The following is a 17,308-nucleotide window of genomic DNA, read 5'->3' on the forward strand; positions in this document are numbered from 1 at the left end:
CGGGGGCACAGCCAAATCAGCTGTGCACCCGCCGACCTGTCAACGGTCAATTGAGGCCATTGAAAAAGTAATTGAGATGCTTAATGGACCTGCCCATCCAACCTTAAGGTTGGCAGGCAGGCTGGGAGCCCAGGCGGGCTTCAGAAAAAGCATGAAACCTCATCCACGGGCGAGATGAGGCTTCATGAGGGTTTTAAAATTTTAATGAATGTATGATTTAAAGTGATGGACATGTCCCAACTCATGTGACAGTGTCACATGAGGGGGCATGTCAGGGAAATTTTATTTTTGCCCCTTCACCATTTTTAAATTTGGCGCCAATCTCCCTGAGGCAGCACTTAGCCTCAGGGGGATGAGTGCGCTCTTTCATGCGCATGCTCGAAAGAGCACAGTCTCGGCTGAGGTAAACCCCCACCCGCCCCCACGCCTGCACATGGAGTGCATAGCGCTTCCTGGCGGACGTCACGCTTGATGGGCCTTAATTGGCCTGCCCATGAAAAATGGCGGCGCGCCCCCAATTGGGAGTGCTGATCGGAGGTGCGCCTGCCCACCCACACCCTTTCCTGCAATTCCCCCCCGACGGAGGGAAAATTCTTCCCTATGTTATCAATAAAATTAGTGGGGTGAAAATATTAATGTTAGAAGATGTCTCGTTAAAAGCCTGGAATTCAATGGAAAACTTGCATTCAAAGAAAAAGCTAGATATAAACAGAAAGTGTTTGTGTGTGTAAGGCAGAGGCATTTTAAGATCCATCCAGTGTGAGAAGCCTCCAGCCTGTAAACGTAAAGTCTGTCTGCAAGGACCCAGGACTGAAACAAACTTATTTTGAATGTGACTGTCCAGGGTGCACTCTACCAGGTGTCTCTTTAAATCCATGAGCTTTACTGTTGCCTTAATGGGGTATAGCTGAGAGTCAGGTTAATTAGAAGGTTTTTGTAGTTATTATAGTAGCAGTTTTGTAGATATATGTATAAGCTTGCAATTTTTCTTGTATTAATAAATGTTTAATTTAATTTTATAAAAAACCTCCTGAGACTCGGTGGTCTTATTACTACTGAATTCAAAGCCTGCATGTCGAAACATACAAATTGCAAAAATGGGTTATGATAGTTGTTTCAAGTTTCCCTTTCCCTTTGAGATTTGAGCAACTCAGCCTTTATCATTGGCTGTGTCATAATTATTGGGGGCTCATCAGAATATATTTGTAATTCCTTGAGTTTTTTGGATTGGTGAATCTTAAGGCTGTGAGTATGTGAAGCACTTTGAATTCAGGAGCTGGTGTGAGGTATTTTTGAAGTGATGAAACTGCAAAAATGGCTGTATCTATGGCTAAATCTTTTTTGGAAGTAGAAGATATAACTCTGATTGGGTTACAAAAAGTATCCAAGAGTAAGTTAACTGAGTTGGTGGAAATATTACAATTGCGGTTATCTGCAGGGACTAGAAAATCAGACATAATTGAAGTGATAACACAGCATTTGAAATTGGAAGGAACATCTGAGAGACAGAGTTCTCTAAGGGGTGGTTCATTGGAATAGGCTCAAATTCAGTTGCAAATGAAAATGATTCAATTGGAAGAAAAGGGAAGAGACAGGGCATTCCAAAGGGAACAGGCAGAAAGACAGGAGATAGAAAGAAAGCAGGAAAGGTGGTTACAAATGGTGAAGATAGAGAAGGGGGAAAGAGAAAAAGAGAGGGAGAGAGAATTTCAATTGAAAATGTTGACAGTTTAAAAAAGATGCCAGGAGGTGAGGAAGGACTTATCTCCAGAGTAGAACCCAATGGGGAGATGTTTAAATTTGTACAAGCTCTTCCAAATTTGAGGAAAAAGATATTGAAGCATTGTTTGTTTCATTTGAGAAGATAGCTAAATATATGAAATGGCCACAGGAAAACTAGATATTATTGTTACAGTTTAGGTTCATGGGTAAAGTGCATGAGGTATATGCTTCACTATCAGAAGAAATGTCGTTGAATTATGATATGGTAAAAAAAAGGCTATTTTGAGCACATATGAGTTGGTTCCTGAAGCATACAGGCAGAAATTTAGCAAAATGAAAGAACAGGCTGGGCAAATTTATATTGAATTTGAGAGAATAAAATAAAGTAATTTTGACCGGTGGATACGGCCATTAAAAATAGAGACAACATATGCAGCTCTCAGTGAAGTAATTATTTTAGAAGAATTTAAAGGTTCTATTGCTTCAGTAGTGAGAACTCATGTGGTTGAAAAGCGTATTGATTCTGTAAGGCAAGCAGCAGAGATAGTTGATGATTGAGAGTTAGTGCATTGTGCTAAACATTTTTTGTTTCACCCTTTTAAATCTGAAAAGGATAGAAAGTGGGAAGGTGGGTAGTCAGGGAAGAGAAAGAGTAGCTGGAAATTCCCAGGAAGTTTTTTTTTCAGAATAAAAATGAAGGTGCTGAGGGTAGGAGTAACATTTGAAAGTTGAGGTGTTTCATTGTAATAAAGTGGGGCACACAAAGTCAGTGGGAAGAATTTTACAGCAGCGGGATTTTACGTTCCAGCTAAAGTCAATGGAGATTATAATGGCTCACTGCATTTTACGGCCCTGTCCCTGACGAAATGGGGCCATAAAATTCTGCCCAATGTGTGGGAAATTGTAGGGAAAATCTGTTGGAATTATTGGGGTGCAGAAACAGTCTGGAAGTAAAAGTACTGTGGGTTCTGAGTTTCAGGCACAGGACAAACCAATTGTTTGTGTACAAGTAAAACAGGGAGAATCAGTGATAGGTAAAGAAGTGGAAATGTGTTCACAGTTTACCTAAGAGAATTCTGAGGAGCAGGTTGCAGAAATGTTTAAAGATTTTGTGTGTGAAGGGAAAGTCTTTCCATGTGTACAGGATGGAGTAGGTAAAGATGTTAAAATGTTAAGAGGCACAGGGGCTAGTCAATCCTTAATATTGTGGGATAGTGATATTTGTTGTTCAGAGGGAGTGTTGCAGGAACAGTGGATAATAAGTGGGGTTCATGGAAATGCTGAACCTATCCCCTTGTGGGAGATACATTTAAAGAGCAAATGGAAGTCAGGTGAAGTTATTGTTGGGATGGTGCAAAAACTGCCCATTGCAGGGATTCAGTTTTTTTTGGGTAATGATATAACTGGATCAAAAATGCGGGTGATGCCAATGTTAGTTGAGCAGCCTGTAGAAGTGGTTTCAACAGAGGTGTTACAGAAGGAGCATCCTGGATTGTTTCTAGATTGTGTGATAATGAGATCACCGGCTCATAAATTGAAACAAGAAAAACAAGAGGGACAGGCAGTTCAAAGGCAAGAGGAAGGTGTCAAAATCCAATTAGCAGGCACTGTGTTTGATAACCTTATCCAGAAAGAGACAGGAGAAGACCATTTAACTGAAGTGTTTAACTAAAGGCAGTTAATTAAGTTGCAGCAGGAGGATTTTCAATTAAAATAATTATATCGGTAAACTTACCCGGAAACAGAAGCAAAATGTATTTCTGAATGTTATTACCTTAAGAGTGATATTTTAATGAGAAAATGAAGGCCAGATCATGTTTCAGCTAATGAAAGCTGGAGGGATGTACATCAGATTGTTGTCCTATTAGGGAATAGAAATGAAGTTCTGAGGATTGCTCAAGAAATTCCAATGGGGGGACAAGTAAGAATTAGGAAGACACAGGCAAAAGTACAGAAACATTTTTATTGGCCAGGATTGCATAGAATATAGTCAAATTCTGTAGAACATGTTACACATGTCAGGTGATAGGGAAACCACGAGCAGTGATTAAGCCGGCACCTTTAATCCCAATACCAGCATTTGAAGAACCTTTCACTAGGGATTGTGTAGGACCCCTCCATAAGACTAAAAATGGAAATCAGTACTTACTAACAATAATGGATGTGTCTACCAGGTTTCCTGAAGTGATACCTTTAAGAAATGTAACAACTAAGAAGATTGTGGAAGAGCTGATTTTTTTTTACAAGATATGGTTTACCTAAAGAAATACAATCAGGTCAAGGTTCAAATTTTATGTCACAGCTGTTTAAGGAAGTAATGAACAGTTTGGGGATAAAACAGCTTTAAGTCAATAGCTTATCATTTGCAGTCACAAGAGGCTTTGGAAAGATGGCATCAAACTTTAAAAACTATGATGAGAGCGTACTGTTGGGGTTATCCACAGGATTGGGATACAGGAATTCCATTCTTGTTACTTGCTCTTAGGGACACTCCTAATGCTTTGACCGTTCATTTGAAGTCAAAGTCCTTTTGAACTAGTTTTTGGTCACGAGGTAAGGGGACCACTGAAATTGATTTATGAGAAATTGGTGGGCCAAAATTCAAAAACTACTCTCCTGGATTATGTATCAAATTTCAGAGAGAGATTGCATAAAGCATGTGAGTTGACAAGGAAACATTTAAATATATCATAGCAAGTAATAAAAATGAAGGCAGACAAGAAAGATACAGCTCACAGATTTGTTTCTGGAGAAAAAGTGCTAGTTCTGTTACCAGTACTAGGTGATTCATTAAAGGCAAGATTTAATAGGCCTTACAGTATTGAAAATAAATTGAGTGAAGTAAATTATTTAATAAATACACCAGGTAGAAGAAGGAAGCAGAGGGTGTGTCATATAAGTATGTTTAAAAAGTACTTTGACCTGGAAGAGGACCAAAAGGAGGTGTTAGTGGTGGTAGATAATGAGAAAGTGGTAGAAATGCAGGATGCTGAATTTGATTTTCTTTAATCAAATTGAATAATGAAGGGGTACTTGAAAACTTAAATGTAATATTGAGTTACCTTCCAGACAAGTGACTTGGAAAAGCTATTGTTGTCACACGAAAATACTTGTGGCAATAAGTTGGGGAGGACAGATATAGGAATACATAATGCCTCTGTAACAGTTTCATCTTTGATAAGGCAACATTTTCACAGATTAAATCCAGCAAAGTTATCATAAGTACAGCAAGAAATTGATTTTGTACTTCAAAATGATATCATTGAGGCTAGTTGCAGTAACTAGAGTCTGCCTATTGTGCTGGTACCAAAACAGATGGAACACAAAGACTGTGTGTAGACTATCGAAAGGTTAATGTGGTGACAAAAGCGGATTCATATCCCATACCATGGCTGGAGGATTGTATTGAGAAAGTGGGACAATAAAATTTATCACAACAATTGACTTGCTAAAAGAATATTGGCAAGCACCGTTGTTGGAGAGAGCAAAGGAGACTTATGATGCTAAATGGGCTAAATCAGTTTAAAGTATTGCCATTTGGTATGAAGAATGCACCTGTGACATTTCAAAGACCGACGAACAAAGTAATTGCAGGTCTAAGCAATTGTGCTATTTAAATTGATGACTTAGTAGTTTTCAGTCAGATATGGGCTGAGCATTTACAGCATCTGGAAGAATTATTTGCTCAATTACAAGAAGCTAATTTGGAGATGAACTTGGCTAAAAGTGAATTTTCAAAAGTGCAAGTTACATATCTAGGCCATGCTATTGGACATGGTGAGCTGACTCCGAGAGATGTGAAAGTCAAGGCTATCATGGATTTCCCAGTGCCTACAACTAAATGAGAAGTGTTGAGATATCTGGGCATAAGTGGGTTTTACTGGAAATTTGTACCAAATTTTAGCCAAGTGGTTGCTCCACTGACTGAACTATTGAAAAAGAACAAGAAGTTTCAATGGACACTGGAGCATCAGAAGGCAGTTGATAGTTTGAAAACTGTATTAACTATGACACCAGTCTGGGCAGTAACCAATTACACCAAGCAATTTAAGTTGGCCACTGATGCAAGCGATATAAGAATTGGGGCCATACTGTTACAAGAAGATGACACTGGAATTGGAAAACTGTTAGAGTATTTTTCATGGAAGCTGAATGCACAACAGAAAAGATATTCAATTATTGAAAAGGAGTTGTTGGGTTTGGTGTTAGCATTGCAACATTTTAAAATCTATGTGGCAAACAATTCATAAGAAACAATTGTTTATACAGACCACAATCCTTTAAAGTTTCTGGACAAATTTCTAGACAAAGGTGCAAGGTTATTCAGGTGGAGTTTATTATTGCAAACATTTAATCTACAAATAACACATGTCGCTGGACGGGAGAATCTGTTTGCAGATGGGTTATCAAGGGTTTGAAGCTTAAATGAAAAAATTGACATTTAAAAAAACCCAGACACTGAGTTGGAGTGATTTCTATTGATACCAAGGACTTGTGTATATATATATATATATATGTTAATGCGTACACCTGGTAATGTAACAGTGTAAGTATACAGTTAAGTAAAGGAGATACTATAAATTAGGTTAATAAAAAATGAAGTTGTCTTTTAGAATTACAATGGTTCATTTCTTGATAAAGGATGGGGATGCCATGAAGAGATTAATATTTATAATTTTATTGGAAATTATTTTTAAAAATAGAGTTTAGTGGCGTCTATGTGCGTGTATGTTTGTGTGTCTTACTTGGATCAAAGCCAGCTAGTCTGGGTGCTTTAATGTATAGAAAGAAGTAGGTTTGAAATTGTAATTAGATAAACATGGGGAAGTTTAAAAACATAGGTGTCAAGGGGGTACATTTGCATTTGTTGAATAAACCATTCAAGAATATAGGTAAAATCTTGCACCTAACTGGGAAACACCAAGCAATGTGTTCATATTCCTAATAAAATTAACAGGATGAAATGTTACTGTTAGAAGATGTGATGCTAAAAACCTAGCAATACAATGGGGAATTTACATTCAAAGGAAAAGTTAGGTATAAATAGAAAGGAGTTTGTGTGTGTAAGGCAGAGGCATTTAAGATCGATCAAGTGTGAGAAACCTCAAGCCTGAAAACCTAAATTCTGTCTGCAAGGACCCAGGACTGAAAAATCACATTTTGAATGTGATTGTCCAAGGTGTGCTCTGCCAGGTGTCTCTTTAAATCTATGAGTTTTACTGTTGCCTTACGGGAGTGTAACTGAGAGTCAGGTTAATTAGGAGATTGTTGTAGTTATTATGGTAGTAACTTTATAGACATATGTATGTGTTTACAATCTTTCATGTATTAATAAATGTCTAATTTAGTTTTATCAAAAAACCTCCTGAGACTCAGTGGTCTTATTACTACTGAATTCAAAGCCTGCATGTCGGAACATACAAATTGCAAATTTGGGTTATGACAGTTGTTTCAAGTTTCCCTTTGGGATTTGAGCAACTCAGAGTTTACCATCGGCTGTGTCATTATTTCTGTTGATTTAAGACATGTTACTGTGCTTCTTCTAGTGAATTCTTCAAGGGAATAACCTTTAAGCACACTAACCATTTTCCGTCCATTTTGATTATGTTATATTAATATTATGTATTAAAATTAACTGCTCTTCTGTGGAGATTATGAATTTTACCATATAGATTCATAAAACAATTTATAAGTTATTTTTATAAGTCTGAATCATTACTTTCTGAAGATTGTTGTCCTCCATTTTATTCTCCTTATTCTGAACAATGGCCTTTATTTCCACAATCGCATGTTTAAAGTAATAAAGTTATTTTCAAATTTATCTCTATTGGTAGCACATCACGTTACTTATTATGTTGACCCACAGTTTAAAAAATAATTTTTCCCCAAGATTTAAAATACAAATATTTTTGAAGTTCAAAAGATAATGCAAATTGTCTGAAAAAATTATGTCAGCTCAAGTCTCATCCTCTAACTGTTGCTTGAACTGCTACGACTTCAGTCCAACTTCAGTTGGTGCTCTTTTCAAAACCAATACCGTTGTGTATCCTTGGTTTGTGTGTGCAGTGACCTATTTACTGAATTCAGAAGGATTAGTTATGAGCATACTTAACTGCATTGCCTTAATGATATGCATATCCTTTAGAAGAAGTTCAGAGCAGCAGCATCCTCTCTCTACAGCATCCATAATAATCCATAAACAGAGAAACACACCTAAATGCCTTGTTTTTGTCACTTAGCATTCAGCTGTTTGAACAGCCTTTGTCAATTGCGCAATATTTAAGATTCATGGTTATCCATGTGTATTACAACATTACAACACTCACTCTAAATGTAATTCATTGGCTTTAAAGCATTTCGGGACATCTGTGAAAAGTACTATATGCGTAAGGCTTTCTTTCTTTTTTTAATATTTGAGTAAACTTACACAGGAAATCACAGCAATTGTTTTGAGCTGCAATGCGTGAAAATAAAGTCACTCTCCAGCAGGCTTAGGAGCCAAAAGCACTGCCCAGTGCAGCTAAGGTAGGTCCAAGATTTGCAGTTGGCTGATCTCAGCTGGCTGTTGTAGAAGGTTTCAATTAGCACCCCAACTAAGGACAGGGCGGAAACAATCAGGTTTCCCCTAACCTGGCCACTGTCCAGCATCTCAAGCTGGTAAGTGCATGTGTCAAGTAAGGACATGCTTGAATGTGAAGCCTTTTAAAATCTAATAGCCCAATGAACCTCATTGTCTAGGTGCATGCATGAAGAATGATCACTTGGACATTATGTAGGAAAGTTTTTGGTACTCACAGGATCATACCCTAATGATAACTGAAGAGAAAGGGGGAAAATCTTACGAAACAATTTTTGAAAATAAAATAAACGAGATAATGTTTGTATTTCAGGTATGCTACATTCAATGTGGACTATATGAAAATACTGTAAAGGTTGGAATCAACATTGTCACCCACTTATTTTAATATCAGTGATCATTAAAAATCCATTTTTTTCAGATGCTGCATATTGGAATGCTTTCATTTTCTTCTCTAATCTATATCCTTTCACAAACATGCTTTTGAAATTATCTGATGCTCTGATTAATCTGGAGAAAGACACTGAATATCGTATTTACATTTATCCAGTTAAAATAAAAAGGAAGTTTTTAAAATTTGTTACTGTAAAACAAGTACAATAAGAATGAAATCCACAATATTATTTCATTATTGATATAGTTTTAAACATTAACAGGGTGCGTTTTTAATGAAGTTATCATTACATCATTCACAATATAGGAAGACAGGACGTGATCTACTGGCATGATGATACAATACAATGGACAATGACTTATGTTTTTATACATAAAAGGTCACAGAAACAGTACTTTGCTGACAGTCAATATTTTCATGGTATCAAGGACAGAGGTTTCAATGGAGTAATTTTTTGTTTTTTGTTAAAATGATATCTTGCTATGTTTGGCCACCTGTATGTTCTGGTGAGACAGATGACACTGGTACTATATACACTGGCACACTGGATCTGAAGACAAATGATTTTCATAGCTTTCAAAGAGGGCACCAGATTTACTCTGCAGCCATGAGCGGTTGTAAAAACAATCCCACAGTTCCTAGAACACAAACTAACACAAATACCCACAGGAATATTCTGTCAATTACCATAGCCACATATTTCCAATCATCCTCCACCTGCAAAACACAAAGAGAGCACAGTATTATCTACATACTTACTTCAAATATGGATGGTTAATACCACCCCTACCCACTCCCATGCTTAGCCTTTGAGTTTTAGAAATGGAACAAAAGGCATGGGACATTAAAATTATTTGTAGAGTTATGGGAGGAACAAAAGCAGCAACATGTACAGGGAGCATTTTTGTGTGGTTTTATTATTGAAAATAGCATGGTTTGCCTGAAGGTCTATACCCAAAGACATATTCTGTGTCATTCTCCATGATATAGTATAACTTTAAAGCAAATAAATGGTATTAAGCAAACAAGTTAGTAAATAGCAAAACAAATCAGCATCAATAAGTATTTTAAAGTGTACTCACAATTGTAATGTCAAGAAATATAGCAAAATGCTACAAACAGCATCAAGATGAATGACCATATATAATCTGTTTTTGGTGGGAGTGATTGAGTGAGAAATATTGGCTAGGACGCTGGGAGAACTGCCCCACTTCTTACTGAATGGGATCTTCTACTACCTCAGAGAACAGATGGAGCATCAGTTTAACATCTCATCTGAAAGATGGCACTGTACACACTACAGCACTCCCTCAGTACTCCACTGGAAGTGTCAAATACTATTTACCTCTCAACCACCACTACCAAAAATAGACTATTTATGTTCATTTTTCCAATGCATAGGAACTTAGAAGTAGACGTAAGCCATTTAACTTCTTGAGTCTGTTCAGCCATTCAGTGATATCATGGTTGATCTGAGACTTAAATCCACAGACCCTCTTTTGCCCCATACTCAAGCCTCTGGAGTGTATATTGCCTCATGGCTTCCTATTAGTTTGTCTGACCAAAGTGGAAGCTATATTCAGAGAAAGGGACCTCTGCTGCAGTTATACTTCAGGTGTAGTTTGACACTAGCACGAGCATTAAGGATGGTGAGAGTGACCAAAGTGAATGATGTTATTCTCTAGTCAGAAGGGAAAGTAAGATTCTGAGCATGTGTTCTTAAATTCACACTCAGGCTTCTTCTGACTGATCTTCAGCTGGCTATGCTAGGAAAGAAACAGTGGGATTATGAGAGTGAAGACCATCCTTTTGTCCTAACAAACATAAAGGGAATTTAGCAGATCATTACAAACATAAAGGTTCAGAGGTCAGCTTTCTCCTCTATAGTTAGATTGCAAATAAAACCAAGCTACAGTGATGGGAGTGGTTACCTTTTCCAGGGATCACACAGTCCAACCAAATTGCTAAAGTGACACTGATTCAGTTGCAGTTGAGCTGCATTTAACGATTTGCACTTAAACAAAATGTGTAGCAACAGATCCAATGCTAACTTTAAAATAATCACCGTGGTGTGACTGCGCAATGAATTTTTCCAAAATGGGTTTTAATTTGTTGGTGGATCTGAGTAAGAAGCCCACCATCAATCCTTCCATGCTGACTCTGTGGAACACCTTTTTCAGCTGCTGTCTTATAAAGTTGCTGCTCTAAAGTTGCTATGTGATTTACTGATCTGTTTGCACAGCTCTGGCATGAAGAAATTCAACTGAATAATTATGTTATTCTTGATTTGGTCTGACTTAGTCAAATGTGCCACTGCTCATAATCAAATTCAAAGTGGCTGGAATTATAGTACTGAGCTATGTTTAACTCGATGCTTTATCGAGTGAACCAAAGAAGCCTGTTCAGCTCTCTATTCAGACCAATGCTCCTTTCTTATTGTCAATAGATTCCTATTAAATAATTGAAAATCAGAGAAACCCAATGTTACAATGAAAAACACAAGAAGGAAAACTAGAATTGCTCACATTTCCTTTTCTATTTTAAATCTAAATCTAAGCATCCTATTCTCACTATCTGAACATGTGCACAAAAAATGTGCACAATTATGTTTGTTTCTGAAAACCTTTTACACTGCCTTGCCCTAAAAGATGTCAGCCTTGGCTCAGCTGGCACATTCCCACCTGGGCCAGAAGGTTGTGGGTTCAGAGTCTTGAGCGCATAATCTAAGCTGGCATGTCATTGCAGTGCTACGCTTTCCGAAGTGCATTAAACCCTGTCTGGGGGACCGTAAGCCCCATCTGGGAGGCCTAAAACTCTGTCTGCTCTCTCAGGTGGACATAAACGATCCCAACAGCATTATTTGAAAAAGACCAGTGGTGTCTTCCCACTGTTCTGGCCGGTATTTATCTTTCAACCACCATTACTTACCTGGTTATTTGTCTCACTGCAATTTGTGGGACCTTGTTGTGCACAAAATGTTGCTGTTTTCTCCTATTTTATATCATTGATTACACTTAAAAAGTAATTGGTTGGCTGTAAAGTGCTTTGGAAGATCCTGAGATCATGTAAGCACACATAAATTAAAGAGTATGAAAATATGTAACGCAGTCAGGCTGAACTACAGTACGATTATTTTCATCAAGATTAATGGGCAAATATGTTTATATAATTAGTATGCTGTTTTTCTTGGTGACATCCAATAAATAAGTGGACCTCATATTATTTGCCACAAAAAGAGCCAGCTCAATCACATTAACTCTGTGAATACTGGGCTTCTCAGCACTTGAATTAGTGAACATCAGTACATTTCACAGGAAAGGACATTAACATCAGGACTTAGAGAAGCAAGCAAAAAAAGACCTGGTTTAGTAATAAAGTTTGCAAAGAATATAAATACATTAATATAACACATGTAAAATAATGAAAGTATGAAATAAATATGCATATAAAATATAAACACATTAAGATATAAAGATGTAAATATGGAGAGGGTGTTGTGGATATTTGGGGTTGATTAATACAGCTTGAATTAAATTCCTCAGTTCAGTTGAAGACATCAATCATAGAAGTAAAACAGCAGTGGGTTATAGGTATCTATCTACCTGGGTTTTAGCTTGATTTTGGAGCTAAGGGCAAATTGCAAAGGACCACCTGCAAGATTGTATTTCTATTATCCATTAACGATATAAAATTACTCACCAAATGGTAACATTACCATGACACACACTGTTGAGTTTTTGTTTCAAATGGAAGTGTATTATTTCTGCCACAGGTTGAATTTTGTCTTGGGTGAATGGCTTCCTTTTCAGACACTTATGTCATTGGCAATTCCCACTGGAATAAGATAAACTGCGGATTATGGGAAAGGGACAGTTTTTTTTGTGTGTCTGTGTGTGATTGCCTTCCTGCCTGGATAAAAAGGCAGTAGAAAAGGTGCAGATAAGATTTACAGGATGATACTAGAACTGAGAGGTTATACCTATGGAGAAGGATTCAATAGACGAGGGTTTTTTCTCTAGGAAAGAGAAGACTTATTGGTGGCCTTGTCGAGGTCTTTAAAATCATGGAAGGGTTTGTTAGAGGAAATGTTTTCACTTGTGGGGGAGACAAAATCTATGGGGTCATAAATATAAGTTAGTCACTAATAATCCATTAGGGAATTCAGGAGAAGCTTTATCCAGTGAATGGTTAGAAGGTGGAACTCAATACCACAAAGTGTAGTTGAGGTGAAAAGCATAAATATATTTAAGGGGAACACAAACACCAAAGTGAACCAGTTGACTCAAATGCCCTTTTTTGATGCTGCAAATTCTATGCCAGTGTTCTTCATTGCAAGCCCCTTGAGCCAGTGGGGGCTCCCATCGACACTAAGTGCAGCTCCCTGACTCCATCTATCCATTTTGAGTAACTGCTTTATACTCAAAGGGTAGTGGTGAGCCGGAGCCTGACCCAGCATTATATTTCCATTTGCTTTATTTTTAACATTAAAAATATATGTACCGAGCCTATCAAAAGTCAGCCTTCTTTACATGTCACATTTACCACATGGTACAGTAAGTATATCTAAGTATGTGTGTTGTATAGTAACATTTATATTACCATAGCAACCACCATAGAACAAGCAAAGTATTCAACTGTTGGTGTTGTGTATGTTTTTGGCCTAATTGAATTACTGGAGTGGTAAGCAACAATAATTTAGCGGTTGATGTGGCTCCCACACTGCAGGTTTTTGATTAAAGTGGTTCTTGCTTGAAAAATAGTGAAGACAACTGTTCTATGTACTGTATTTTGCATCAAAGAAACAAAGCTGTAGGGGCTATTAAAAGTACAATACACAGCCTTATTGATTGCCCATTAAGCAGAGGCACATTTAGGATCTCCACCTACCTCTTTGGCAGCATTCTGGCTCCTTGTGTTTTCTGTAATGTACTTGACATTCTCTATAGCCTGTCGGATTTCAGGAGAAAGAAGTGAGACACCCAACAAAGGCTCGAGTGACTGAGGACTGATGTGTCTGCAAAGGGTACAGAAAGCAGCGTCATTGGGCTCTTTGCAATACTGGCAGGGACATTTCGATTGGTCTTTGCTAAGCTTGAAGTCACCGTGTTCCAGATAGCTGGTGCAGCTTGTTTGGGGCCAGTTAGCTTTCCTTCGCTTGCTCCTGGAATTTTCAGTTTGCTTTTCATCAAAAGGCCTTCTCATCAACATCACCCTGGGTAAGAAGTGCAGGAAGACCCTCCGCACCCACCCCGGCATGACGTGAGTTGTTGGAGTTCGATAGTGGACATTTAGGACAAAGACTGTAATAACAATAGACAGAGTGACAAAGATCATTGTAAATAAGAGGTATTCACCAATCAGAGGAATCACCAGAGAGGTGGAAGGGATGGTTTCAGTGATAACCAGCAGAAATACTGTCAAAGAGAGGAGGACGGATATACACAAAGTGACCTTCTCTCCACAGTCAGAGGGCAGATAAAAAACTAGAACAGTAAGAAATGAGATCAACAGGCAGGGGATGATCAGGTTGATTGTGTAAAACAAGGGCAGCCTTCGTATGTAGAAAGAGTAGGTGATGTCAACATAAATAGCTTCACAACAATTATACTTAATGTCATGTTTATATCCCGGAGCGTCAATGATCTCCCATTCGCCGCTCTCCCAATAATCTTTCAGATTTACTTTAGACCCTATGATCGCAAGGTCAATTTTCGCTTTATCATAGGTCCAGGATCCAAATTTCATCGAACAGTTCTGATAATCAAAGGGAAAATAGGTGATGTCCATTGGACAGGAGCTTTTAAAAATAGCAGGAGGTATCCAGGTGATGGTTCCATCATATTTGAGTAACGCTTTGGTTTTGTCCTCAACTTGGAAAATTCCCACTGCACTACAAAGGAGAAGGGTCCAAAAGTAGTCAGTGAATCTAGAGAATATCCAGAGAAACCATGAATAAATACTCCCTACAGATTAAAGCACTGGCTCCCGTATAATGCTCACATTAAACTCACTTGTTGTACAACACAATGTCTGGTTTCCATATCTCGGTAGAAGGAACTCTGATTGATTCAATCCCATCATAGTCAGCTGGGTTCCATCGCAGCTTGTAATCATTCCAGATCTATTAGAAATACCCAGGGAGGAATTGAAAATGCTGCGCTCATTGTAAATTTATGCAATGCTGTTTTATCAATGGAGTATTTATTAGGCACGACCTGCTATTAATTCACATGTTTAAATACTAGATTTACATGTGCATTGACTCATAAACGGTCCTTTCATCAGAACTTTCATTGACCCAAATCATTAATAACTCAGTTTCTCTCCCATAAATGCCACACCTAAGTATTCCCAGCATTTTCTGTTTGTATTTCAGATTTCCAGCATTTCTGCAGTGTATTGCCTTTGCGGTTATTTCAGTACAATCCTGTTATGACGGGAGCACAGAGGGAGGCTATTCGGCCCATAGCGCCTGCGTTGGCTCTTTGAAAGAGCAACACAATTAGCTGGACTCCACTGCTCTTTGTCCACAGGCCGGTATATATATATATATATTTTTTTTAAACTCTGAATCATATTAGCTCCCAGTCACCTGTTGCAGCTCTGAAACAGAGTGCGGTGCCCCAGACTGAACTGTCAAAGCGCAGTGGACCACACACAATTCGCACTGTTCTTCAAAGAGTCGAAGGGAGTCAGGTTTCCAGCTGCTGTTGTGTCATTGCAAGTCTAGAAGTGCAATCTTGGCGCTGTGGCTCATCGAGCTGAGCTGTGATAAAATTCAAGCCCAGAAGGGAATCAAGTTCCCCAGGGGCTGGAAGTAAATGAAGAGCTGAAATCGCCCTCGCTGGTTCGCGCGACTGAGAAACTAGATTGGATGAACATACAGGGGCCCTGATGGTACAGTTGTTGCTAGTGGGCTAAGCGTCGAGAGCAGCATTGCTTATGTACAGCGCACCTGGCACAACTTACATGTCGGAGCCAAAGATTTGTCTCCATTATCTGGTTGACTTCGTCCTGCCAAAAAGGTGATTGAAATAAAACGAATTAAACTTTTGAATAACAGCACTTCACCCACCACCACCACTACCACCTCCCCCCACCCCCACCACCCCCCCCCCCCCCCCATCCAAAAAAAAAGACACGTGCAATTAAGTTCTGATATAATTCGCAGTCTTTCCCTTACCACTTTTACTAGCTGGGAGATGGCGATCTCGAAATGGATTGTGACCGGGTCAGAGGCATTCTCCACCGGCCTGATGGACTGGTTATACCGGCGGAATATCCTCTGGAACAGCCGATATTCTGCCCTGGAGGAAAAACAACCTGCAGACACATACAAACACACAAGAAAACATCCACTCACAAGGGCGCAGAATATAAAATTGCAAGATATCTCACTGACTCAAATCTGTATTCTGCAAACAATGTCAATATTTTATATAATAGTCTAGTTTAATAATAGTCTTTATGCTTGCAACCCATATTTTTTTTTTGTTGTTGTGAATAATTAAATAGTCTCCTTACCGTGTATAAATAAGGGCAAAACAATAAGGATTAATGGATGCGGTTTCCTAACAGTTGTCATCTGTACGGAAGCGGCTGCTTTTTGATGGGAGTTGAGTTGCTGAAGGCAATTCTGGTCGGAAGGGACGTTTACACGGGTTTATTCCAGCTGGATGAAGGCAGACACAAGCTCGGGGCTGTGCTCCCTCCTTCAGTTTGGAGTACAGTACAGGATTGGGCTCCTCGCCTCCTGTCAGTCAGCCTCAAGGTACCTCGCCCTCGCTCCTCCTCCCCCCACCACCCCACCCCGCCACCAACCCAGCAGAAGCACACTACGTGCTGCAAGCCTGTGCGAAGCGTCTCCTAGGGGGTGCATTACTCCTAAATTTCCCAGGAAACTTCAGAACTTATACCATACGTTCTAGAATTTCCTGCAGGGGCACAATCCGGAAGTCACACTCAAAATATGCCCATTCTGCCGACACCAGCCTACACTTGAAAGCTCGCCCACACACCAGCCCTCTCACGCGCAGTCAGATGGAGGTGGCAGGCGCACTGAGCACCACGTCTGTGGTACCCAGAGTACTGCCTCAAGAAATTCAATGACCTGTCCAGAAGAGGAAAGGTAAGGCACTCGACATCCTCTAGTCTTCCCCTCCAATAGAAAGTGAGTCTGGGGAATTAAGAATGGAAAATAAGGAGATGGCAGACGAATTGAACAGGTATTTTGCATTGGTCTTTGCTAGAGAAGTTACAAGTAACATCCCAGGAAAAGCTATAAATCAGGGAATGGAAGGGAGGGAGGAACTCAGGAAATTACAATCACCAGGGAATTGGTCATTAGAAAATTGGAGCTGCGGGGCTGACAAATCCCCAGGTCCTGATGGACTTCCTCCTACAGCCTTAAAAGAAGTGGCTAGTGAGATAGTTGATCTAAAACAAAAAACTACTGCGGATGCTGGAAATCCAAAACAAAAACAGAATTACCTGGAAAAACTCAGCAGGTCTGGCAGCATCGGCGGTGTTTCTGCCGATGCTGCCAGACCTGCTGAGTTTTTCCAGGTAATTCTGTTTTTGAGATAGTTGATCTGTTGGGTTTAATTTTCCAAAAT

At 39.0% G+C, this 17,308-nt stretch overlaps 1 protein-coding gene across 1 annotated transcript; it reads right to left on the reverse strand.

Annotated features, from left to right (window-relative positions):
- Window positions 1–7,254: 7,254 nt before the first annotated feature.
- On the reverse strand, window positions 7,255–16,426 carry LOC144699617 (neuronal acetylcholine receptor subunit alpha-3-like). Its single transcript, XM_078570686.1, has 6 exons — window positions 16,218–16,426; window positions 15,877–16,016; window positions 15,663–15,707; window positions 14,705–14,814; window positions 13,581–14,583; window positions 7,255–9,410 (listed from the first exon to the last, which is right to left on the reverse strand). Exons 1-6 carry the CDS (start codon window positions 16,276–16,278, stop codon window positions 9,288–9,290), a joined length of 1,482 nt encoding a protein of 493 aa, XP_078426812.1. The 5' UTR covers window positions 16,279–16,426; the 3' UTR covers window positions 7,255–9,287.
- Between the last annotated feature and the right edge of the window lie 882 nt (window positions 16,427–17,308).

Source organism: Cetorhinus maximus, chromosome 2 (assembly GCF_964194155.1).
Source record: "Cetorhinus maximus chromosome 2, sCetMax3.hap1.1, whole genome shotgun sequence".
In the NCBI taxonomy this organism is placed as follows: Eukaryota; Metazoa; Chordata; class Chondrichthyes; order Lamniformes; family Cetorhinidae; genus Cetorhinus; species Cetorhinus maximus.